Here is a 23,877-nt window from a genome sequence, read left to right as displayed (position 1 = left end):
TCACTCCATCACAAAGTTATGTAGCCTGACACATTCTCCAAGTGTACAATGCCTGCAGCATCATGTGTGGGGGTGGTGTGTAACAGGTTTAGTGACCTTGCCTGTGCCCTGTCCAGTTCTGGACTTGTGGGTTCCATGTCAGTTGGCACTAATGCTGATTCCAGACATGGGAGTTAATCTCTCGAGTGCAAGGCCTTCCAGCAGGCATGTCCCATGTGGTGGCCTGTGACATGATGTGCATGAGTGTGCGTTACGCATAGTGCAGGGATGTTAGCGTGTGTTGCAGTCATTTCCATTCAGGAGCACGGAGTTGTGTGGCCACTACTGTCCCCAGGGGCATCTTTTCCTAGGTATCATGTGTGTAATCCGAGAATGTCGACAATCTCTGTGTCTACAGCATAGGTTGTGCTCTGTGCCATTGTCCCCTGGCACCATGTTTATTGACGTGAGATGTATTACAAGTGTCCACTGTCCAGCCTGACCTGATTTTCCAAGTACATACTCACGGTGGCCATTGCCTGTGTGTCTTGTAGCAATCATCTGATGATGCCCATTTGTACATGATTCTTTGGACAGGCGCACCTTGGGTATTTCCCCACCACAACAGACACAGGCACCACACCAGCAGGGAAGGTCCGCCGCACACCTCCTGACACGCACACACAGGGTGCAGTAGGCACACCCACTGGGTCGGGGGGCAAACGTGTGACACGCAGCCAGAGTGGGAGTCCGCATTCCACCCAATCCACTCCCTCCAAATCCCCTCCCCTCAGCTCTCCTGGCCACATCTCCCCCAAAGACTCCTTCATGGCCGCTCTGTCCCTGAGCCCCACATTGACACCACCCCGCAAGCGGTCAAGGAGGTCCCCGGTCAGGGTGCTTCAGTCCCCCCCCCCCTGTCCACATCCTCCCCCAGTGGCGCTGCGACCCATCCCTCTGAACCCCCCCTCCTTGGGGCCTGTGGTTCCTTCGGGTGCAGGGGAGTCCCTGGAGGACCTTGCTAAGGTGTGCAGCGAGATCCTGGCCTCCGCCTTTGGCCCTGCCCCACCCCCTGTGGTGGAGTCCTCCATCCCTGCACCCACAACGCCTACCCTTCACCCTCCTGTCCCTGCGGTGCCTGTTTCTTCCCCCCCACATGATGCCCTCACCCCTGTGGAAGACAACGGATTGTAACTGTGCAGGCAAGCTAGGGGACACGCATCCCACTGTGTCCCCCATCCAGCTGGGACTCCTGGACTGCCCTATGGCCTTTGTTAATATTGGACTTACGTCATACTAGTTTTTTGCTCATGCTGAATAAAGCTATTTATTTTTTGCCCTTGGAACACTCCTGCATTGCTGGCATTGCTGTTGGTGGGGCTGCTACATGGTTGTGGGTGTTGGTCATGTGTTGGGTGTGTGGGAAATGTAGTAGTGTGCTGCTCATAGGGGGGACCCTGGGATCTGTGTGCCATCACACGGTGTTAGCTACCTTTCTCCATTCATGTAAGCAGTTGCTGCATGTTGCAATTGTCCCAAGGTGTATTCCTTCCTCTGTGTACCCTGACTTCTTCCCTGCAGGGTGTCCCCTGACTTTAGCGCAGAGCTGTGTGTCCATTAGCTGGGTGTGTGACGTAGTCCTTCACCTTTGCACATGCATGCTGAGCGATGTCTCCACCTGCATCATACGTGGCATCCTTGGTAGTCATTGTACTTGTGTATTTGGCCTATTGACATGACTTCATGTGTACATGTTTTCTTTTCTGCGCTATGCATGCGTATACTCCCAGCCTCGCACACATGTGGTACATGTACTGCAGGGTCTTTGTACACCTGACTGACATTTGTGGGCATGGTATCTGTGGCTAATCCACCCTTTGCGTTCCATGGGCACAGCTGGGAGTGATGGGCACCCACCCCTCCTGTCTCAGGGCACTGCTGGGAGGACTCTGCACACACCCCTCCTGTCTCAGGGCACTGCTGGGAGTGATAGGCCCCCACCCCTCCTGTCTCTGGGCACTGCTGGGAGGACTCTGCACCCACCCCTCCTGTCTCAGGGCACTGCTGGGAGTGATAGGCCCCCACCCCTCCTGTCTCAGGGCACTGCTGGGAGGACTCTGCACCCACCCCTCCTGTCTCAGGGCACTGCTGGGAGAAATCTGCACACACCCCTCCTGTTTCAGGGCACTGCTGGGAGTGATGGGCACCCACCCCTCCTGTCTCAGGGCACTGCTGGGAGGACTCTGCACACACCCCTCCTGTCTCTGGGCACTGCTGGGAGTGATAGGCCCCCACCCCTCCTGTCTCAGGGCACTGCTGGGAGTGATGGGCACCCACCCCTCCTGTCTCAGGGCACTGCTGGGAGGACTCTGCACACACCCCTCCTGTCTCAGGGCACTGCTGGGAGGACTCTGCACACACCCCTCCTGTCTCAGGGCACTGCTGGGAGTGATGGGCACCCACCCCTCCTGTCTCAGGGCACTGCTGGGAGGACTCTGCACCCACCCCTCCTGTCTCAGGGCACTGCTGGGAGGACTCTGCACCCACCCCTCCTGTCTCAGGGCACTGCTGGGAGTGATAGGCCCCCACCCCTCCTGTCTCAGGGCACTGCTGGGAGGACTCTGCACACACCCCTCCTGTCTCAGGGCACTGCTGGGAGTGATGGGCACCCACCCCTCCTGTCTCAGGGCACTGCTGGGAGGACTCTGCACACACCCCTCCTGTCTCTGGGCACTGCTGGGAGTGATAGGCCCCACCCCTCCTGTCTCAGGGCACTGCTGGGAGTGATGGGCACCCACCCCTCCTGTCTCAGGGCACTGCTGGGAGGACTCTGCACACACCCCTCCTGTCTCAGGGCACTGCTGGGAGGACTCTGCACACACCCCTCCTGTCTCAGGGCACTGCTGGGAGTGATGGGCACCCACCCCTCCTGTCTCAGGGCACTGCTGGGAGGACTCTGCACCCACCCCTCCTGTCTCAGGGCACTGCTGGGAGGACTCTGCACCCACCCCTCCTGTCTCAGGGCACTGCTGGGAGTGATAGGCCCCCACCCCTCCTGTCTCAGGCCCCCACCCCTCCTGTCTCAGGGCACTGCTGGGAGGACTCTGCACACACCCCTCCTGTCTCAGGGCACTGCTGGGAGGACTCTGCACACACCCCTCCTGTCTCAGGGCACTGCTGGGAGTGATGGGCACCCACCCCTCCTGTCTCAGGGCACTGCTGGGAGGACTCTGCACCCACCCCTCCTGTCTCAGGGCACTGCTGGGAGGACTCTGCACCCACCCCTCCTGTCTCAGGGCACTGCTGGGAGTGATAGGCCCCCACCCCTCCTGTCTCAGGGCACTGCTGGGAGGACTCTGCATCCACCCCTCCTGTCTCAGGGCACTGCTGGGAGGAATCTGCACACACCCCTCCTGTCTCAGGGCACTGCCTGGAGTGATGGGCACCCACCCCTCCTGTCTCAGGGCACTGCTGGCAGGACTCTGCACACACCCCTCCTGTCTCTGGGCACTGCTGGGAGTGATAGGCACCCACCCCTCCTGTGTCTGGGCACTGCTGGGAGGACTCTGCACACACCCCTCCTGTCTCTGGGCACTGCTGGGAGTGATAGGCACCCACCCCTCCTGTGTCTGGGCACTGCTGGGAGGACTCTGCACACACCCCTCCTATTTCACAATATGTACGCTCATGGCATACACGGATGTGGGTACGCTCCATGCATTCGAGGTGGGGGTACGGGTCGTACTTACACTGTTGGGGTGGGGGTATGCTCCATACGTACGCAGGTGGGGGTACGTGTCGTACTTACACTGTTGGGGTGGGTGTACGCTCCATACGTACGCGGGTGGGGGTAAGGGTCGTACTTACACTGTTGGGGTGGGGGTACGCTCCATACGTACGCGGGTGGGGGTACGTGTCGTACTTACACTGTTGGGGTGGGGGTATGCTCCATACGTACGCGGGTGGGGGTACGTGTCGTACTTACACTGTTGGGGTGGGGGTACGCTCCATACGTACGCGGGTGGGGGTACGTGTCGTACTTACACTGTTGGGGTGGGGGTACGCTCCATACGTACGCGGGTGGGGGTACGTGTTGTACTTACACTGTTGGGGTGGGGGTACGCTCCATACGTACGCGGGTGGGGGTATGGGTCATACTTACACTGTTGGGGTGGGGGTACGCTCCATACGTACGTGGGTGGGGGTACGGGTCGTACTTACACTGTTGGGGTGGGGGTACGCTCCATACGTACGCGGGTGGGGGTACGGGTCGTACTTACACTGTTGGGGTGGTGGTACGCTCCATACGTACGCGGGTGGGGGTACGGTCCGTACACATCCGTCCCCACGCTATGTGATGCTTGTGCGGCCCGTACCCAGGCCTTTGCCACATGGGTACGAGCCGTCCCGCCATTGTTGGGGTGACGTGGGTGTGGGCATGGTACGACTCGTACCCACGCTCTTCAGGCGTGGGTACGGGACGTACCTGTCTGGTTGTGTTGCCGGTTCGCGTCGTGACCGACTTCCGTTGTGGCGGTCGCTGGCTTAGCTGGACACGCCCCCACCCCCTCGTAGTGACCAGGGCCTGGGAGTCAGGTATGTCCAGGGCATGTGTGCTGTGTGACTTTGGTGGGGGGTTTGTGGCCTGCCCTGGTCCTGCCACCCCCCCCACCCCACTTTCCCCCCTCCCTTAGTTGTTCTGACCTTCTGCGGCGTCTGCGTTGGAACCTGTAGAGGAGGTCGACTGCTATGAGGGCCGGGATGACACGTAGGTTCGGGTCCATGTCTGTCCGTCGCGTACGGGTCCTCCTTGTTCGCGTCGTCCTGTCTGTCCATCGCGTACTGGTCCTCCTTGTTCGCGTCGTCCTGTCTGTCCGTCGCGTACTGGTCCTCCTTGTTCGCGTCGTCCTGTCTGTCCGTCGCGTACTGGTAGTCCTTGTTCGCGTCGTCCTGATTTCCCGGCAGTTTTGGCTGCCGGAAAATATTCACCGTGCGGGATGACGTCAGTGCGAATCGTAATTCCTGGTTCGTGAATGGCAGGCTGCGAGCGTCCCGACGTCAGGTCGGCGCTTTCCCGGATCGCATTTGTAGGTTTATTTTGTTCGGTCGGGGTTTTTTACGATTCGTACGGAAATGGTGTTCCCGTGCGAATCGTAATTCCATGTTTGTATATTTTGACGACCGGGTACGCGTCGGACGGAGAATATGCTCCGTCCGACGGTTCGTACCCGGTTTTTACAGGATCGTGATCGGCGCCTATGTCTATTATGTTTTCCACAGGATTAAATTTGAAAGCAATATAATTTTCACAGGAGATCCCAGAACCCTACCTAAAACTTTATTAATCCTATTCAGTTTTCACTAGTGCTAATAGTTTCCACAAATTCGAGTTGGAGGTAAATTCCCTGAAACCTAATTTGGTAAATTTTTTAGTAAAACATTCTTGGGGAAGGAGGATAATAGTACCATGATCTAACAATGCAAATTAAAATGCTTGAGTTCTTGGGCCTCTCACTGATATTGCAGAATTTTGTAACGAGGTAGATCTCACTACAGTTGCATGTCTGAATATTTATTCCAAAAGTGAATACAGTGGCCTAAATACATTTTACAAAGGTATGATCGATTGTATGTAGATTTTCTATTAAAAAGGTGTGGGGTTAGCCATCCATAACCATTCCTCTATTGTTCTGTCATTCATATTTTTAGGTGAAGCGTGAGTCAGCGCGCAAGCGCTGCTCTACGAAGAGCTTTGGTAGTTCAGTACGGAAAGAAAGACTGCCCACTCCCCCGCCCTTATTTGCTTGTGTGTTCGTCCTTCCTAAATGCTGTCTTCTGATTCATCATGAGGCTTTTTTGCCCCGCCTTAGTATAGCCATGTCGTCGTTTGTATCCTCCCATGGCTACTGGCCCCTTTAGTTGGTTGTTACACGCACGCGTACTATTTCATTTTTTGAGTTTTTCCTAGGGTAGGCAGGACTGTGTGCTTCGCTTCCATTCAGCGGCCATGCCCGCTTTCACCTTCGAAGCAGCCACGACAATGGCCGCAGTTTGTTTACAATGCCAAAGGTCTCGCATTTAAATATGAGACCTATAGCATTGTAAATATTTTTTGGTTTGTCCTAGTTTTGTTGCACACAACGCTTTATTTCCAATGCTGGCTTTTACCGCGAATATAGTGCAGTTTGTGGAATACATCAGTTTTTATTCCTCCTTTTTGGGGTGGGCTTCTGTGGCCGAAGCCGAGATACAGCAACAACCCTCAATAACACTCCCTCAGCGCTTTCTAAACAGACAACGTGACCTTCTTACAAACATAATTGAAAGCAAAAGGCCCACCGTTCTGATTTATCTGGTTGAAGAGCCCTGTACGGTCCCCACGTCATTCCGAGCCGGGGAGTGGTATCGATAACATGGACATGGGAGACAAAGCTTACCGTACCCCGTCCTGATGCGGGGGGCCTAGGGCTCCCAGGGCTGTACCAAGGTACTAAAAGAAGGCTCCTGTGCTACTTCCAGAGGCAGAAGAAGTCCGACGGTGGCGAATGTCAGATCACAGGCTCCCGCCCCAGAGAGGTGCGGGTTCACTTTGCAGAACACAAAGGTACTCCCCGGATCTTTTTCCGTACTCCTTGTGAGAAAAGCAGAAGCAGTGCCCGTAGGGAAGGCACCAGGGATCTATGATATCAGATTGGGAGCTGGGAGCCTTCAGTTAGCATTGAATACTCAAACTATGATGTATGACTAACAGGTGACAGTTTAATTTTGAGGTAGACGAGATACACATGTGCACGTTGGTGTCCCTAGTTCACCAACCACAAAAAACACTCAAACTCATGTTTATGGGCAGACCACTACCTCAATATTTCTTGATTAATAACACCACATACTGCCATACCATACCTCCCACTCACCCTCCTACTTGAATTGATCATCTGCTCACAGTGCCACACAATACCACTTGCTCACTGTTCACTCACCTTTAGTCACTTACAAATCACCTGCAACATCATTCTTATACATGCAGCCTACCTCATTCATCTACTGGCCTTCTCACCTTTTTACCATCAACCACTCGCAGCACAGAAAAGCCATTCCCAATCACTCGGCTTTTCTCAAAAGAACTCATCAACACCACTCACCAATGTCAGCACCCATAATTATCCAGCAATCAGTCACCAACAGGCATTTACTCTTCTCACTTACAACATCAGTCGCATGGCCCACATTATAATTCACATATGCTACGTTCACTCATACACCAGCAGGTATTCTGCTCTCCATATAACTTAGTCACCTATGTTCTTACCTCACCTCTCATTCTAGATGACACCTACAATATCTACATTAACTGAATACTGCTTTGTCATGATAGGTTTTAGCTTATAATCAATTTAAAAGACCCCATGAGGGAAATCTCTGCTGTTTAGTGCCTAGGGCCGGTTATGTGTTTTTGCCTCTATTTGCTGTGTCCGTGTGTTTATGCGTACTTGCTTGTCTGCTGACAGTTTATGCAGCCAACTATTCATCTAAAGTAGGCCAGCCTTGTTGGTATTGATTCATTTGCTATTCTCCTGCTGAACTTGGTGAGATAGGTTTAAGTACATTTTCATTTTTTTCTTCAAATAAATCCAAAGGAGGACTCTTCTTGCTCCTAGTATTTCTTGCTCAGCTTCACAGAAATGCAGGGACACCCCTTTCTCAGTATTTGTTATTACCAGGCTGTAGACAGACATGATAGGCACTAGGGATGGGTGTGGTGGATAATAGGTGGCTTTGGACATTAGGCTTCTTTACAGAAGGCCCGGTTGATTACCATCTATGAACCAGAATCTTCAGGTGCCAAGAAGGAGCATCTATAAAGGTAATTTCCCTAGGGGCCATGCCTACACACCCCTTCCACAGTATTTAAAGCAGACCGGAAACCCATTGCCTTTACAGCTGATGGTCACAGGCAGTAGCATCCACCCAGACTGATCTTTAGTGGGGTCTATAGCCTCAGTTAGCAGAGGGGACTGTAAATGTGGGCATGAGCACCCTGGGCCCAAGGAAGGGGTGGGGCGGGGTTCACGAGCTACTGGCACCTCTGGGTTAACTGCTTTTGTTTCTGTGGCTAGCCATCATCACATTACTGACACTTCAATCATAAGCCGTTTGGAGTGCCGGAGAAGCAGTTGTCAGTCACTTGAGTTAGTTAATTTGTTTGTCATTAACACTGGCACAGCACGTCTCCCTGTGAAGCCAACAACCTTCACATGCCACATTTGGCTGGTCAACTGGTACCTGCCTCCAGAGAGACGACAATGGCCTTAGACCATTATGTAATTCTAGTTTGTATTTTTAAACTCAACAACGGTGCCAATTTTATTTTCAGTAAGCTTTTTTGTCATGCCAAGCGACCACGTGGGACAGTACACCCTTGTTAAAATGTATAACCACTAACTGCATGCCTGCATACCAAGCATTTGCAATGCAATAGGTCTCACATTAGCGACAGTTTAAGCTATTGACATAGTAAATGGCAATGCCTTTTATTTATGTTCTAAAAACCAACACATAAATAAAAGGCATTGTCATTTACAATTCCAATAGCTTAAACTCTCGCACATGCGAGACCTATTGCATTGCAAATGCTTGTTCTCTTACTCACTACAGCAGAGGGCATAGGGCTTGGGGGCTGCCCAGTTTTGCATTGGCTGACTTCACTATGAGTAATGGCATTCTCCTCTTTTAAAAGGAGCACAAATGCACAGCAATTCGTTCTCCTTACTGCAGGGACTACTATGACAATGTATGCTTTTTGAGAACACATTTTCCTTTCTTTTAGGTCAATTTTTTTCAATGTATTTGTGAGGCCCTGATAGCTCCTTGCTAATACCATTTTGCAAAACAAAACAGCCCTTGGCTGGGATCCAACACCAGACCCATTGGTTTTGTCAACGCTTGTTAACTTCAATGGTGTGATATAATCTTTAGCAAATTATACTTAGGCCATGATATTGTGGTACTACTCATTCATGACCTACACGGCGACGGGAGGGGTGTTTATTCCCTGCTCATGGACTGAGGAGGTAGGGTCATTTCTCTTGGGAATTTTTCTTTTATGTGAAGTCCTGAGGAAAGCCGGGGTAATGATCAATTGATTTCTTTGTTTCGGCTTAAACATGTCGACATTTCCTTGCAGAGTGGAGGGGTAAGTGATTCATGATAATTCATCATACCTTCATCCACTGGTCATATGCGTGGCCCTTTTTGTTTTAATTCTGGGCAAGGGAGTCCATAATTAAAGTTGGATTGAGGACATCCTTTGGACCGGTTTTATATCACTTTTTCTGCACTTTTATTTCGCATTTTCTTTATGTGTTGTATTGTCTTCCCCCTCCCTATTATTCCACCTCCAGCGTTGGCGAGTGGGGAGGTGTGTTAGCAGCCCTATGATGAAGCATGACACAGCTTGCTGTGTGTGAGGGCAGTTTTATACACCAGGGTATTCTCCCTGGGACCTTGATGAGATACAGCGTTCCAGCTTCTACAGTCCTACTTCCTTGTTTGTTTACCACTCATTCACTACCTTGCGCACATGGACCATGCCATTCCCTTCATGCCATTACTGGGACAAATCCAACCCAAAAAAAAAAAAAAATCCCTGGCTACAAGCCTGGGCAACTTAAAACAGCGCAATGCATTTGATGTGCTCAAATCTGTTGGAATTTTGATGGAACTTTGCACCTATTATAAGCCTTGCAGCTAGTATAAACATCAAACAGCACCATCCTGCAGCATACACCCAATTTGCTGTTACATTCAATCACAATGTGGCTCTAAACAGAATGCAACGAAGTAGAAAGTAGAATATTTGAGCCGCCTGGGAGAATAATTCATAATTAAAACCACAGGCACAGGCCTTATTAACCAGTGTTCTGTGTCAAGCAGTTTGGCTCTTGTTTGTTCGCAAACTGATGTGTAACACAACTACATGCTACTGTGCTCTATTTCTTTAAGTTGCTACCCCATATCATCACATCTCATTACAAGGTTGTATCATGGCTAGAGTGAGAGAAAAATAACCCAAAACTGGTCTTAAGTCACCAAAGGGTGAATCTTCTGTTCCAGGCTCCCATATCAAAGAGAGAAGCAATTCTCCAATTACAAATGGAATTGCAACGCATTAAACCTACCACAGTCATTCTGCAGGCAGAGATGAGTGGCATTGGAAATTACTTTAGAGAGCTAACCAGCAGTGTTTATGAACTTGAACCCAGACTAACTTGCGAGACTCTCCATTGCTACTTGAAGCACATAGTAATTAACCAAAATCAAGAATTCTAGCCGTCCTGAGGAAGACTTGCAAACTGGAAGACACAACAAGTGAAGAAAACACTGTATTTTGGACTACCTGAAGATGCCAAAAGAGACTCCACATCCTGCATGGGTTTAGTGGAAACATGGATAACAAAGTCTGTGAGAATTAATTTTGCATTTTATAGAATGTGAAGTAGTAGTGCTTATCATGTAAAACAAAATGCTATTCTCTAACCTACACGCTGAGACCTCTACCTCCTCTATCGTTTCTGTATGGAGATCTCCACTGCGTGTGCGTAGATCTCCACACATGTAGGTCTATGTTTTAGTAGTATACGTTGGAGGAACTGGGGGTAGTGTCTCGAAAATGGGGAACACTTACACTTAAATGGGAGGAGCGTAAGGTGCAATAAGGAGAGGTTTAGAGAGGAACATGCAGATACAAATATCAAGCCAAAATAGAAATAAGTTTATTGCTATTCACAAACAAAAGTTACTATAGTCAAAAAGGTCTTAAAACTGTCGCAAATGTACTCCAGTCCACCCTTGGAGTGAGTTGAGCATCACTCATAGGTATTGCAACACCCTGCCAAAGAAAACAATGAAAGCAGGGACTTAAAATAACACCACGTTGGAAATAATGTTAAAAAATAGAATAATATTGAATTTTAGAATAAATATAATTTTTTTGTTTAATTCCTCAATGTGTATATGCATATAAATAATACATATATAACATATCATAATAAACTTGTTTTAATATTAAAATTAATCATCTGCTAAAAAAAAATGGTAATTGATTCTATATATAACTTTTAATACATTTGTAGGCATGTTAAATAAAACAAAAAATCTTGCTTTATGTCGGTTTCCCTTTAAATAAAAAATTAAGAAATAGTATTGAATAGATGAATATATTTAATTAATTATCATTTAATACACATTTCAGTTAATGCGCTGGAACATTACATTTTATTAATTCTAGGCCTAAAATAAATATATATAATATTTCACAATCATATTTTATATTAAGATATATATTTTTTTTATAATGAATACGTTTTAAAGAGTTTCCCTAAATTTTCCAATATCCAGGTCGCCACCATAGTCACCGAGATCTCCACCTAAGTGTGAAAAGTTACAAGTTGTAAATTTACACTTGTAAATCCAGGTTAGGAGGCTCCATTCAAGGATGGAGCCATATAAGCCTGCCCCAAGGGTTAATTTTATACTCCAAAATGGTTAACAGCAAAAAGCGTAAAGTTACATTCTAAGTGCAGTAGTAGATTTGCACATGAATACATATACATGTGTATATATGCCTTTGTGAATAATCAGCGGTGTCAAACTCCCATCAAATTAGAGGAACGTCAAGAAAGTCACATGGAACTATTCCAATGCAAGAATAACTCAAGACTACCCACAAAACTGTCATGATTCTCGAGGGATTTCTAGCACTGAACAGTAAACTAAAATTCAGAAATATCGCCTTCTTTGTTGCGAGCCCATCACGCATCAAGACATCAGTCAAGGGTTAACATTAGATATTTAAAAAGACATCTGATTTCAAGACATTCATTTTCAATATCTTGGAGGCACAAATGGACAACTGAAGCCACACACTCAATCGCGACCGCAATCCACAATGTGTCATTTGAGATGTCATCATTGATGTGATGAGTGATGTCACTGACCATGTCATGAGTGATGTAATATGTGACGTCATCAGCAGTGGATTGCGGTCGCGCAAGTTATAGTTACCTGATCTAACTATAACGTGGAATTTCATTGGTTTTTTACGAGTGAAATGTACAGCTAACTATAACATGTGTGAAACCTATGGTTTTTTCAGTGAATTTGCAAGGTTTTTTAAATGCTAATTCCTAACTATAACGTGTGTGAAACCTATGGTTTTTTCAGTGAATATATATATATATATATATATATAGGAGGACATTATCTCTTGATGTCTGATGTTCCATCAAGTCAAAATATGCTTTTGCACTTACTACTATAGTTATATGTGCATGCAAGTTATTCAGTGCTTTTATACTAACCTATCTTGTCTCAGAACTATTTATCTTTATTAGCTCTGTAAACCAAGCACTAGACTCAATAGACTATTAAAGCTCTATCATATTCTTCAGTTAATGCTGTTAATTAAGTTAATGCTATATGCAGTAGACAGTTTTTCTTTGTACTATTAGAGGAATACAGTTTTCCCAAGTTTAAAACTTGTTACTGCTTCAGAATGCGACAGGATGGTCTACAGCAATCACAGACGTCTCAGGACTTTTGGGGAGGTTTTGGGTGCGAGGTGGTATTCAGGATTTGTCTGTTTAACTTGCTTTGCTTGCCTTAGTCTTCCTTTCCATTATCTTCATAATTTAGATATGTAATGTCCACTGAACCTCTTATATACCATTACAGTACAAACCAGATGATTAGGTTTGTAAATACCTCTCTCCACATATGCTAACATGAATCAAACTACCAGGAAAAAAGAGGCCTCACAATAAGTAAGGTTTCAGTCCATTTTCACAACTAACACATTCACTTTCCACCCACCAATCCATCTATCATAACAACCCATGTATGAAACACCTTAAACCACTCTCTCTCCATGCAAAGGGGATGAAATACTCACTATAAAAGATGGAAATTTCAGAATACTGCTGTATTCTAGGGTATAGGAGTATCAGTTGAGTTGGGTGGGAACCCTCCTCTAATAATAATCACAATCCTTGCCAGGGTGAACCCCAAAAGTCACTAAGTAAACCTGTGCTTAGCCCTCTGGTAGCTAGGCACAAAGAAGGCTGGTTAACTTATAGGCAATGTGTAAAGTACTTATGAAGTGCTCAAACAGTATTTGTATGAAATTGGAATATTAGTTGTGCAGAATGTGAGGTCTGCACATGTAATAGGTCCACAATTTGCCCTTACTATGAACCAATCACGCCGTTGTAGTGCTTGACTCTGTCAGGATTGCGAAGCAGAGCAGTACAAGGCCTACTCAGGGGAGGTGGTTTTGGCTAGTAATCACTATTCGCTGGCACGCAATTATAACACTCAATAAATGATCGTTCAGTCAGTGCTAATTCTTTGAAAAAGGAAATGTACATTTATTGCATACACTACTAGATACAACACATTCAATTACACATATAAACATCAGGCAGAATAAAAATATCTTGATGACACTTCTGAAATCAGATTTGACTTCTAAAAGGGTCATGACCCCCAAAAATCACGGTGCCTCCCACCCCACTTATACCAGATAAAACACCATAATAGGGGGGGAAGTATCACTTTAAACAAACCAGGCCCTTTAGCTTTGTTAGGGGTAATCGCAAAACACATATACAGCAAACCTACTGGCACTGTCAAAGGTTCACCACATTAAATGACAAACAATCCACATGTTAAAACCACCATCATTTCACTGTAATCAGAAACAGTATGTAAATGCAATTACTAAGGTCAATAAAGCTATTCAACATTGATCATAAATCATTGTCAACATTATACTATCAGCAAAGTACTTTAAATGAAAGTAACGTGTTTGTCTTCCTTTTGTATACACACTCAGACCTAGCAAAGTGAAACCAAAAAAACAACCCATATAGAGTACTGCATTCCCAGCTAAAGAGCAAAAACTCCAGCTTTAGAAATCTTTTCAATAGTTTGCAAACGTCTGGGGTCAAAGATTTTATGACCCCTGGAACATAGGGTAATTTTCCAAAAAGTTAAGATAAGGCCACTACTGCAGCCCCCAAGCCCCTTCTCAATAGTGTTGGTGGTTCCCCTATCCTCCTAGGGTCGGCACATTAAGACAAACATATGCAAATACCCCCGGAGCATTACGGGACGCTTCAGCTGAAGAGTATAGAATATTTTATGAGTGGCTCTCATGCCGGGTTAGGAAGAGCAGGTTTCTTTTTGTGGAGTTGCCTTGCGCTAAGTGCCTCCTTTTTTTTGTTGTTGAAAGTTTTGCCTGTATCTTGTCTTGTCTTCGGGGGAAGCTCAGGAAGCCCATCCCTGGCTGCCCCTTCCCTATCCCCGCTAGACTAATGTCCTTCTCTGTCCGTGAAAGAGTAGGTAGCTTGCTTCTACTCTGTCCCTCTATGTGGGCAGAATGATTTTTGTGGGGTGGCTGATCCACTCCACTCACACACAGGCACTGTGAGCGGCAGCGAGCCCACTGCCGTTAGGGAGAGTGTGACAGTGCTCCTCATGCTTTCTTCTACATCAGAGACCCAGAGGCGGGGTCCCAGGCCGCGTCCTCTTTCTGTAGGGGTGTGATGGTTCTCCCCCTCCTTTCATTTTCGGGGCCCAAGTGATGTTGTCCAATGCCCATTTTTGTATGTACGGGCTCATGGAATGGGGTCCCCTGGCCTCCAAGAGCTCTGGGCAAGGGGCCCAATGCACGCCCCTCCCAGGCTCATTAAAAATTGCTGAGCTTTGGCCGACCACCAAGGTCTGACCCACCCTAGAGTATTTGAAGAAAATACAGTAGAGCTCCATGTGCTTCATTTCTTATCTGGGTGTCAATGGTCATATACTTGACTACTCATAACTTAGGCTCCAATGGACCAAGTTTGATTATCTTGAGCTCATTTTACTCCTGGAGGCGAGCTCTAGCCACCAGCATCATGCCTCCTGGCCTAAAACATGGTGCACTCTGCATTGAGCTAGTTTCACTGGCACCTTGCACCAGCCTTCTCCTCTGCTGTGCCTTACTCAGACTCCATGGTCTCATGACCATCTTGCAGAGCATTTTGGTGGGCAGTGGTGTCCAATTCTTCCCCTAACTGGTCCTCAGGAGATGCAAGAGGGCCCGTCTTACTGGCCCTGGAAAGACCTACTGTTCCTGGTTTCATCTGTGGGCAGTGTCCCTAGTTCATCAGGGGGCTTGATCTTCCAGCTCTCCATTGTGTTGCTGTTGTCGCATTCCAGCTTTAGGATCCAAGTCCAACAACAGCAATCTCTCCCTTGTGTAACAGTTTATAAATGGAGGTGGAAAGTTCTAGAAGCCAGGAACCCCTGCCCAATCCTAGGGTACCACATCACCCTTTAACCCCTGAGCCAACCTCCTGCACAGCATGCTTGGACAATTCAAGATGGCGCTATCAAGAGTGTCCTGTTCACATCTCTTCTGGGGCCCTTAGCTCCACCCCTAGCAGACATCCCTGTTGGGACTTTTTCATCAAAACTTCAAAGAAGAGCAACCTCCTGTGTCATTCTCCAAAGGGCTGAGCTTCCTCCTCTGTTCAGTGGGTCTGAGCTGTCCCAACTATAGTACAGTGTGACAGCTAATTCATGGATAAAACATTTCTTTACCACCCCTTCCTCTTCTGGAGCTGAATAAAGAACTGTTAATTGCTATTTTTGTGGGGAGGCCTTCATTATCTCTGTCAGACAGTGGTGTAATTAGCTTGGCTTGGGTGACAAAAGGCCTAGACTCTGATCCTAAGCAGGCCTGGGCGTGAAGTTATGCTCCACTTGCGGAGTTTTTCCTGCATCGCACAGCACGCAGAAATTTGAAAAGTGTGGAGCTTAGTTTTTTTGTAGCTCGGCAATAGTAAGCTGGCGAGCACGTGTGGGGAAATTCTTACTCTCAATGCGGGCGGGCGCGTATGGCTGCTTCCGCTCTCATTGAGAAACATTCCATTTGTGTTGAGGAAGAACATCTACTCGAGCTGCAGACAGAAGCAGCGCCCTATTGCGCTGTACATGGGCCGTTTGCACTGATTTCCTAGTGTGGGACAACCACCACCTAGTGCGAAAAATCAGCACAAACTTCACTACCTAATGCACTCCGCCGCTTGCGGAACTCCACATAGTGTGGGAGAGTCTTTTGGTCACTTTGCAGAGTTCTGTGTAGCGTAAATATGTGAACTCCACCCATGCCTATTCCTAAGCTGAGCCAGAGAAAGATGAAAATTCTGGACGACTCATAAAGTGTACATGTAGACTCTTGGGACTTGCACAGACAAACTGGGTGCACATGGTTCATCCCAGTTTAATACTTTATTGAACTTTCTAGGGCAAAGGGAAGCACAACTGCACTCTAAGGCAGATTTTCCCCTACATGTACAAAAGAGTGTTATTGCAGTCAAAACAGTAAACCATACTGACGTTACCTATGAGCGTACACTAATATTATAAGACTAATATTATAAGACCCACCCCATGTCACATCTAACCTTGCAGAGTCCCCTCTGCACCAGACTACCCATGTGCAACTACTGGGCTGCACACCATGTTAGTCTCCCAGGTTCAGCCCTCACAAGTAGACACACACATGGGCACATGTTATCGTGCAACCAACCAAATACTCCTTACACTTGCTGTGTCACAGCGGCCTTATAAAAAAAAACGAACACTGGCAGTATACATGTGCAGGTCATTTAAAGTGTGATTATCATGCGTGAGACACCAGTTGACTTTGGCAGGAAAGCTCTGAGCTTGAGAAAATTGAATTTTGCACCCAAGGAAGATCCCTGGCTGGCTGGATACTTTTGACGGCTACACCCGTTCAGATTTCTACCTTAGGACTTAGGACCTGATTTATAATTGGCCCTTCCTCCACCAGGGCAATGAAGTAAATTACTACATCCTGATGTAGACACCACCTGCCAAATTATGAAATGTCCTCTAGCCCAGCGGACATTTCAATCATTGATAGGGACCGTCGCCGGTGCATTGCATCTCTGCTGGATGGTTCCATCAAACATGACATCCCAAGAAAACACTGCACCCCCCCTGCTCCATAGGAGTTTCCTCACGTGGTGACAAGGCATTGAGCACTTTTCAGTGCCTCTTACTGCCAAGTTTTCCTGGTGGTGACGGATATTTAAAAACTGCTATATCTCCGCCTATATAAATTAGATGGGTGGATATAGCCAAATCTCTGATGGCACTTACTCCATCAGCCCATAGGAGATGTTTGACCCTGTTGGAGTCATAATCAAGCTATGGTTCATCCGAATTTAAATTGGGTGGACGCACCATAGTCTTTACAGGGAGGGAACTCCATTGGCACTGCGATGGCTTCCCTCTCCCCAATCAGGGCCCCAATGACTTTTTGGGAGGTTGGATTCTTCCAGCAGGGCAGGGCAAGAACCAAAGAGAGCTCCACAAGGCCGAACAACTTGCCCATCAAGTCCTGTAGATTAGATTTGCTACTCCAGAGAGGAATGCAGCTGGAGCAACTGGGATCTTTGGCCCAGCGATGGTGCATCTTCCTCTGATTGGCTTGGCCGGTTGGTCCTGGATCCCAGTCGGTTTTCTGAGCAAAAAGTTGCCAAAAGGTTTTTATGTCCCAGATTTTAGGAAACATTAGGAGTACACTTTGACACCAGCCAAGAGTCCAGCATTTGGAGGTAAAGAATCCCTTCAGCTTAGGCCAGCAGCAGGGTCTAAGACACGTCCAGTTGGAACTAGTCATCCGGCCGGTTGTAAGAAAAGTCCTCTAGAAGCTTGTTGTGCCTTTGTAGCTCAAACAGGAGGTCAGACAGCTAACCCTTGGAATAATTTCTTGGGTCCTGATCACCTTGATGTATAAGGACTCCAAACTAGCGGCAATCATGTCTGAATCAGAATTGAAAGGGCAGATGAAAATAACAAAACTAAGTAAAGACGTTTCAGGCAATACACTGTTATTAGATTCTCAACCAACTGCATTATCCCTGATTTCTGGCACATCTTGAAAAAAAAACTGCCAACTTTTCCCTATCACAAACATAGTTTTCAGGGTGATTTCAATCTCCCCATGAATGCTGTTATAGCCAGGTATTCACACAGTAAATTTAGGCCATCAAAACCACGTACACAGATGCACAACCTGTGTTCTTCACACAAGTTCTTGGATGGATCTGGAGGTTTCCATCCTGGTGGTAGTTTTTTCAAATATTTTTCTCAAACAATACCAGAGCCACTCTCAATTAAACTATTTACTTATAGCTCAACCCTCCTACCTTTTGTGTCTAATTTAACCATAGACCATAACCTATCCTAGTCTGAGACCATGCTAGCATTTAAAATATCTATGGGGGATCCATATCCAACGCAAAGCATTTGAGGAAATGCATGAATATTGATGAATGATCCAACAACTCTGTACACAATTACAGACTCTAGAGAATGTTGCATTTGCCCATCCAAACTCACCTTCTTGGAAGGGCTTAAAGTTTTATTGAGCGGGGACATACTAGGAACATTTCATAAATCATAACCTCTCCTCTTTAAACCTGTATCCTTGTAACCTAACATTACCTAATCTCCACCAGCCTATCTAGCTCACCAATTATCAACCTGCAACCACATAGCCCCTAGTAATGATCAGGCCAAACTGGTTTTAATATAATCTATCACAAAGTAATTGGAGTAAATGCATGCACAGTTTACTTGAGAGCAGATGACTAATCGTAGTAACCCACAACAACCATTGAAATTACAGCTAACCTTTGGTTCCAGAGTAGCATACTACTTTCCGTAAAATGCTCCCAGACCTCTTCAGGGGTAGTAAGAGCTACATAAATGCATCACAATTACAATAATTGTGTGGAAAAATAGGCAACACCACGAAAAACTGCAAACTCTTGATGCAGAAATCCTACAAAATGAAAATAAAACAACCATAACAAGGGCATACCAAATCTCTAATGTCTAAAAAATTAAATATGAATATAAACAAACATCAAGCGTGAGTGGCCACCTGTAGACATCTACAAGGTTTCCTTATACATAAAGATGCCAGGCCATCTGCTTCCTCTTGCCTATATGCCACTAAATATGGTTTCTTATGGCTCTCCTTTCTTGATTCCAACCCATCCAAGAAACTGGGTTTTAAATGGCCGACCCCTGTTCCACGTACAGTCAATCTGAGCTATTAACATGCTGTTCACCCATGATAGATTACCCGGGGTTGATCATCCAAATCCTGATTGTCATAAAGCAATATACATTTGCCCCTGCAGGTTTTAACTTTTGAAGGACATTTAGAATCCTCCTTTCATTGAAAATAATGCTGCCCACATTGGAACAGTGTTAGTGGGATTGTTGCCAACATACGGTAACACAGATCACTCATTAAAACGTTATTTGCATTTGTTTTCATCAGAGCTTTACATAATCATGCATATTTTTTTCTGATATTGTTACTGATGTCAAAAGCCCTCCAGAGCAATGTCCTGTTTTCCCCAAGGTTAAAGGCAGGTGATTGGCCTTGTAGGCGGCCCATGTCAGGGGACGGACCTTAGTTGTTTTGTTATATTTCTAATCCAGGTTGCTTTTCATTACATGAAATGTCTCTGCCCAACCTTTGTTTACATGAAGTCACTGTGGGGATGAAGCAAGTAGTGTTACAACTGAACACAAGCTTTGTGAGTAAATAGACAGTTTCCAGACAAAGCACCTCACTTCCTGAAAATGCAAGATGGGCAAGTCATAGAACAAATATGTATGAGCTCTGACAGGGATGATGGGGAGTGTAGTATTATGTAATGCATCAAAGTTTGCACATGGGTAATAAGTGGAAGAAACTTGGGCAAGAGATAACTAATACAAGAGAAAGAAGGCTTCTAGATGATGCTGCCGTTGTAGGGAAAAAGAGAGTATCAAATATTTACATAAGAAAACTGAGAAAGAGACTTACTGGCCCAATGTTAGAATATGCGTGTTAGATTCACAAATGCTACCAATTGAAAGATATTCAGAAATCACTTGCTATGTGCCCGCTCCCCTTTAATGTTCATTTTACTATACTTTGCTTTACTGTATGCAATGCCTGAAGAAATAATGCAGTAATCTGAACTCCTGGTGTTTTGTGAGTTTAATGTTTTTATTTTGGTGCCTTGCTGTTTGTAAAATTGTACTGTGAGTGCCTGACCCTATAGTCTCTTTACTTTCCTACTACAGTTCTTAAAAGAGGCTCTAGAAACCCGATGACATGTTCAGAGATAAGAACCCAAAGGTGCACAATCTCACTATCATGCTTCCTCCTCACTTTCAGTCTTCTCAAGGTCTTCCTAGGCCCATCACGGTTCCCATGGCTGCAGGATTAATACATCTTGGGTAAAACCAGCCATTGGCACTGGCACATTGATCATGGTATCTACAGAGTTCACTTTAGATCTCCTGATGGATACTATTCTGTTCTTCTGTCTCCCGATGGATACTCTGCTGTTCTTCTGTCTCCCGATGGATACTCTTCTGTTCTTCTGTCTCCCGATGGATACTGTTCTGTTCTTCTGTCTTCTGATGGATACTCTTCTCTTCTTCTGTCTCCTGATGGATACTCTTCTGTCCTTCTGTCTCCTGATGGATACTCTTCTGTTCTTCTGTCTCCCGATGGATACTCTTCTGTTCTTCTGTCTCCCGATGGATACTGTTCTGTTCTTCTGTCTTCTGATGGATACTCTTCTGTTCTTCTGTCTCCTGATGGATACTCTTCTGTCCTTCTGTCTCCCAATGGATACTCTTCTGTTCTTCTGTCTCCCGATGGATACTCTTCTGTTCTTCTGTCTCCCGATGGATACTCTTCTGTTCTTCTGTCTCCTGATGGATACTCTTCTTTTCTTCTGCAGGATGTTGCTGCTGGGGCTGGTCCTCATGTCTTTGCTGTCAGCGGGGCAGTCCGGTAAGTTCACAAGTTGATCATCGAATGGAGCTGGATGAGCAAACTCACACAGTTTTGCAAGTCAGTCACACAACAGCCTTGGATATGGTTCAATCCCACAGCATAGTAATAACTACGGGACTTAAATCTTGTTCTCATTGAACGTAGGAGTTCAGGGGTGTACTTCCTTTGGTGCAGCAGGTGCAGTGGCACCAGGGTCCAGAGGTCTGAGGAGCCCGCTGAACTTGGATTATTGTCGTATTTCAAAGTTCAAACAGTGGCCAGAGGACCCATTTCCTTCCTTGCACTAGGGTCCATGTCACACTGACTGTGCCGCTGTTGATGTTCCCCTACTTACATGCGCAACAGATGTATCTATAACTGTGAATCTAAATGCACTAGCAATAACAACTGCTCCTTATATACCACTTCACATTTCTACCATTTCCAAGAGAGGTGACACATAATACTATTACCCCATTTTTGTATTCAATTTTCATCCCCTCAGGAGGATGGAAGGCAGATTCGATTTTGCCGGGATTCAGACTCGTTATAGTATTTTATGACCATTTGTAGAGCACCATGTCACCCAGGAGGGTATCCATGCGCTAGATAAGCAGGGGACTGACAGGCCGAGTCTGAGGTCTAGGTAAAGAGCCATGACCTGCTAGTCCCTAATTTATTTAAGATGTAAATAGTCTAGCTACTAAACTGCCTTTCAGGCACAGGTCATTCTACTATAATGTATAGAAGCACTGGCAAATCCAGTAGGTCTTGCCTTTTTGACCATTTGCCTTTGCCAATGCTTTTTGTTGATATAGAAAGAAAAATTGCAGATACTCTGCAGCCGTAGGAAAAAACTACAAAGCAGGCACAATGACTCGGCTACAGCTTGCAACCACATCAATCTATAGGTGTGCGCATGCATGGTGACATGTGTGAGTACACTCGTCACCACGCAGGCTCGCGCCTACCTAGCGACACGGGAGACATTTTCTTTTGTTTTTTTATGTATCCATGATAGACAGAGCTAAATATGGATGGCGGTGGTGAGATGAGCCTTTTGAGGGTGCACTTCCACTGTAGGATGAAGTAGGTCTAAGATTAATTTTGGTAACTGTGTATAGGATGACATTGTATTTCAGAGGTGGGTGGGAAAACTAAGTGGCATACTTTTCGATTGTGCCGTGCTTTACCACTCAATTTTTTGTGCTGATCAATTGATCTGTGCACTTGTTTTTCACTCATTTTGAGCTCTGTTTTACCACCACGTTGTATAGCTAAGGGTAAATTGAAGTGTAAAACCCGAGACATGGTCTACATCACCCAGGATTTTCTTTAATTATAGTGATATCTGGAGAGAGAGGTGGTGGCTGTGGTTGTTGTAAAGGGCAATGTGTGGGTTTGTGAGAGGGATATTGTGGTATATGGGCTCCATTCATAAAGCACTGACTAGTGACGTTCCAAGTGGTGCAAATTACACTGCAAATGCAAAGAATGTAGTGCAACAGGCAAAGCTGCCAACTTTGGAACTGGGGAACCAGGTTCGAGTCCCGGTGTCGATGCAACATCTTGTGATTCTGGGCGAATCACTTAATCTCCCCCTGCCTCACAAAAAAACGTGAGTGTTGTAGGAGAGTAGGGTCTGCTTTCTATGTTCACCCCCACTTTTTGCTTTTGCTTTACTGGTTTTCGACTTAGATGTGGCTGTGGGCCTGCTAATCAGACCCACAGCCCTGCTGTTCTCTCTCTAAACTAATACTATGTACTTTAGGTGCATAACCCATTTGGATAGGATCACCTTATTGGCCCCTGTACAGTGTACCCTAGGTACCCAGGGCATAGGTGTACCCTAGGCCTACCAGGGGCTGCAGCATGTATTATGCCACCCCTGGCCTGGCCTTCCATTTTGACACAACTGGCTGATCACTCAGCTGGGGCAAGGTCGTGTAATCACCCCTTGCTTAGGTGTAGTATTCCTATACCTAACTTACATATAGACACATGTGTACCTATCAGTCACTCCTATGGCAGGCCTTGACAATCCTGGAGGCAGAGTGCTTGGTAACATGTGAGATGGTGCTCTAGCATGAGCTGAGCCTGTCTGCAGCTTTCGGAACCTTGTCCTTATAGCTGTTCTATGATATAGCCTACCATATACTCTTAAAGTGCCTTATAATCTTAGACGGTTATGGTAACTATGGTTTGGCTTTATCAAAACATGTCGTGTAAGGTGTCTAACACTAGGGAATAATACCCCCATGCCATTTCTGGACATGAGAATATTATTCCCCCCTTCTAGAGGGAAAGACATGTTAAAATCATACTTCAACTGTTAGCCTCTGACCAAAGCCTCAGCATCACAAAATGGATGCTGCTGCCACGACACAAGTCTGACCTCCTGCAGCTGGGAGTGATCCCAGCCAGGGAGGCCTGGACAATAGGTTTCCTGCTTGGGGAGGTGCTAGCACCTCCCCAGACAGCCTTTAGTGTATTGGGGCAGGGTGGGCTGAAAGGAATGAGACATGCCTGGGGCACACAAGGTGTTCCTTGCATAGTCCAGTTCAAACCGGCGCTGGGGCACTCCAGCCCCAGCTCTGGCGCGAAACTGGACAAAGGGAAGTGGGTGTAACCACCCCCTCCCAGGTCCCACCCATAAGGCGTGACCTAGCAGGTATCCCAGCCCCCCAGATTAGTATAAGAGTGGGAGTTGGGCCTCAAGACTTTAGATTATCCTGAACCTGCAAAACTGAACAGAAACTCTGGACCTTCGACATTCGACGAAAGAAGAAGACTGAAGAATCTCCCTTGTAGCCAAGGAGTGGCTACCCTGTGCAAACAGGCACCATCAAGAGACTACCCTTTGCTTTGCGACCGTTCTACGAGGAACCGACTGCAGAGCCCGACCAGAGCCTTGACTTCCAGACTTCTCCGACCCTCATCCACATCTGCAGCAGAGCTGAGATCCGTGGAGG

At 46.5% G+C, this 23,877-nt stretch overlaps 1 protein-coding gene across 4 annotated transcripts in view; it reads left to right on the top strand.

Moving 5' to 3' along the window:
* LOC146833840 (vitrin-like) overlaps positions 1 to 23,877 on the top strand; it is a 197,398-nt gene that overhangs the window by 123,609 nt on the left and 49,912 nt on the right. For 3 of the 4 annotated variants that reach the window (XM_085601741.1, XM_085601739.1, XM_085601740.1), the window contains one exon: positions 20,871 to 20,923. In XM_085601741.1, the coding sequence (XP_085457867.1) occupies positions 20,872 to 20,923 (52 nt within the window). In that variant the 5' untranslated portion in view covers position 20,871. Of the gene's footprint in view, positions 1 to 5,962; positions 6,584 to 20,870; positions 20,924 to 23,877 lie in introns of those variants that run through there. The other variant, XM_085601738.1, reaches the window with a different exon arrangement.

Source organism: Triturus cristatus, chromosome 4_2 (genome assembly GCF_964204655.1).
Source record: "Triturus cristatus chromosome 4_2, aTriCri1.1, whole genome shotgun sequence".
Taxonomy (NCBI): domain Eukaryota; kingdom Metazoa; phylum Chordata; class Amphibia; order Caudata; family Salamandridae; genus Triturus; species Triturus cristatus.
The sequence above is the reverse complement of the archived record's forward strand: the minus strand, read 5'-3'. Positions and strand labels throughout refer to the sequence as shown.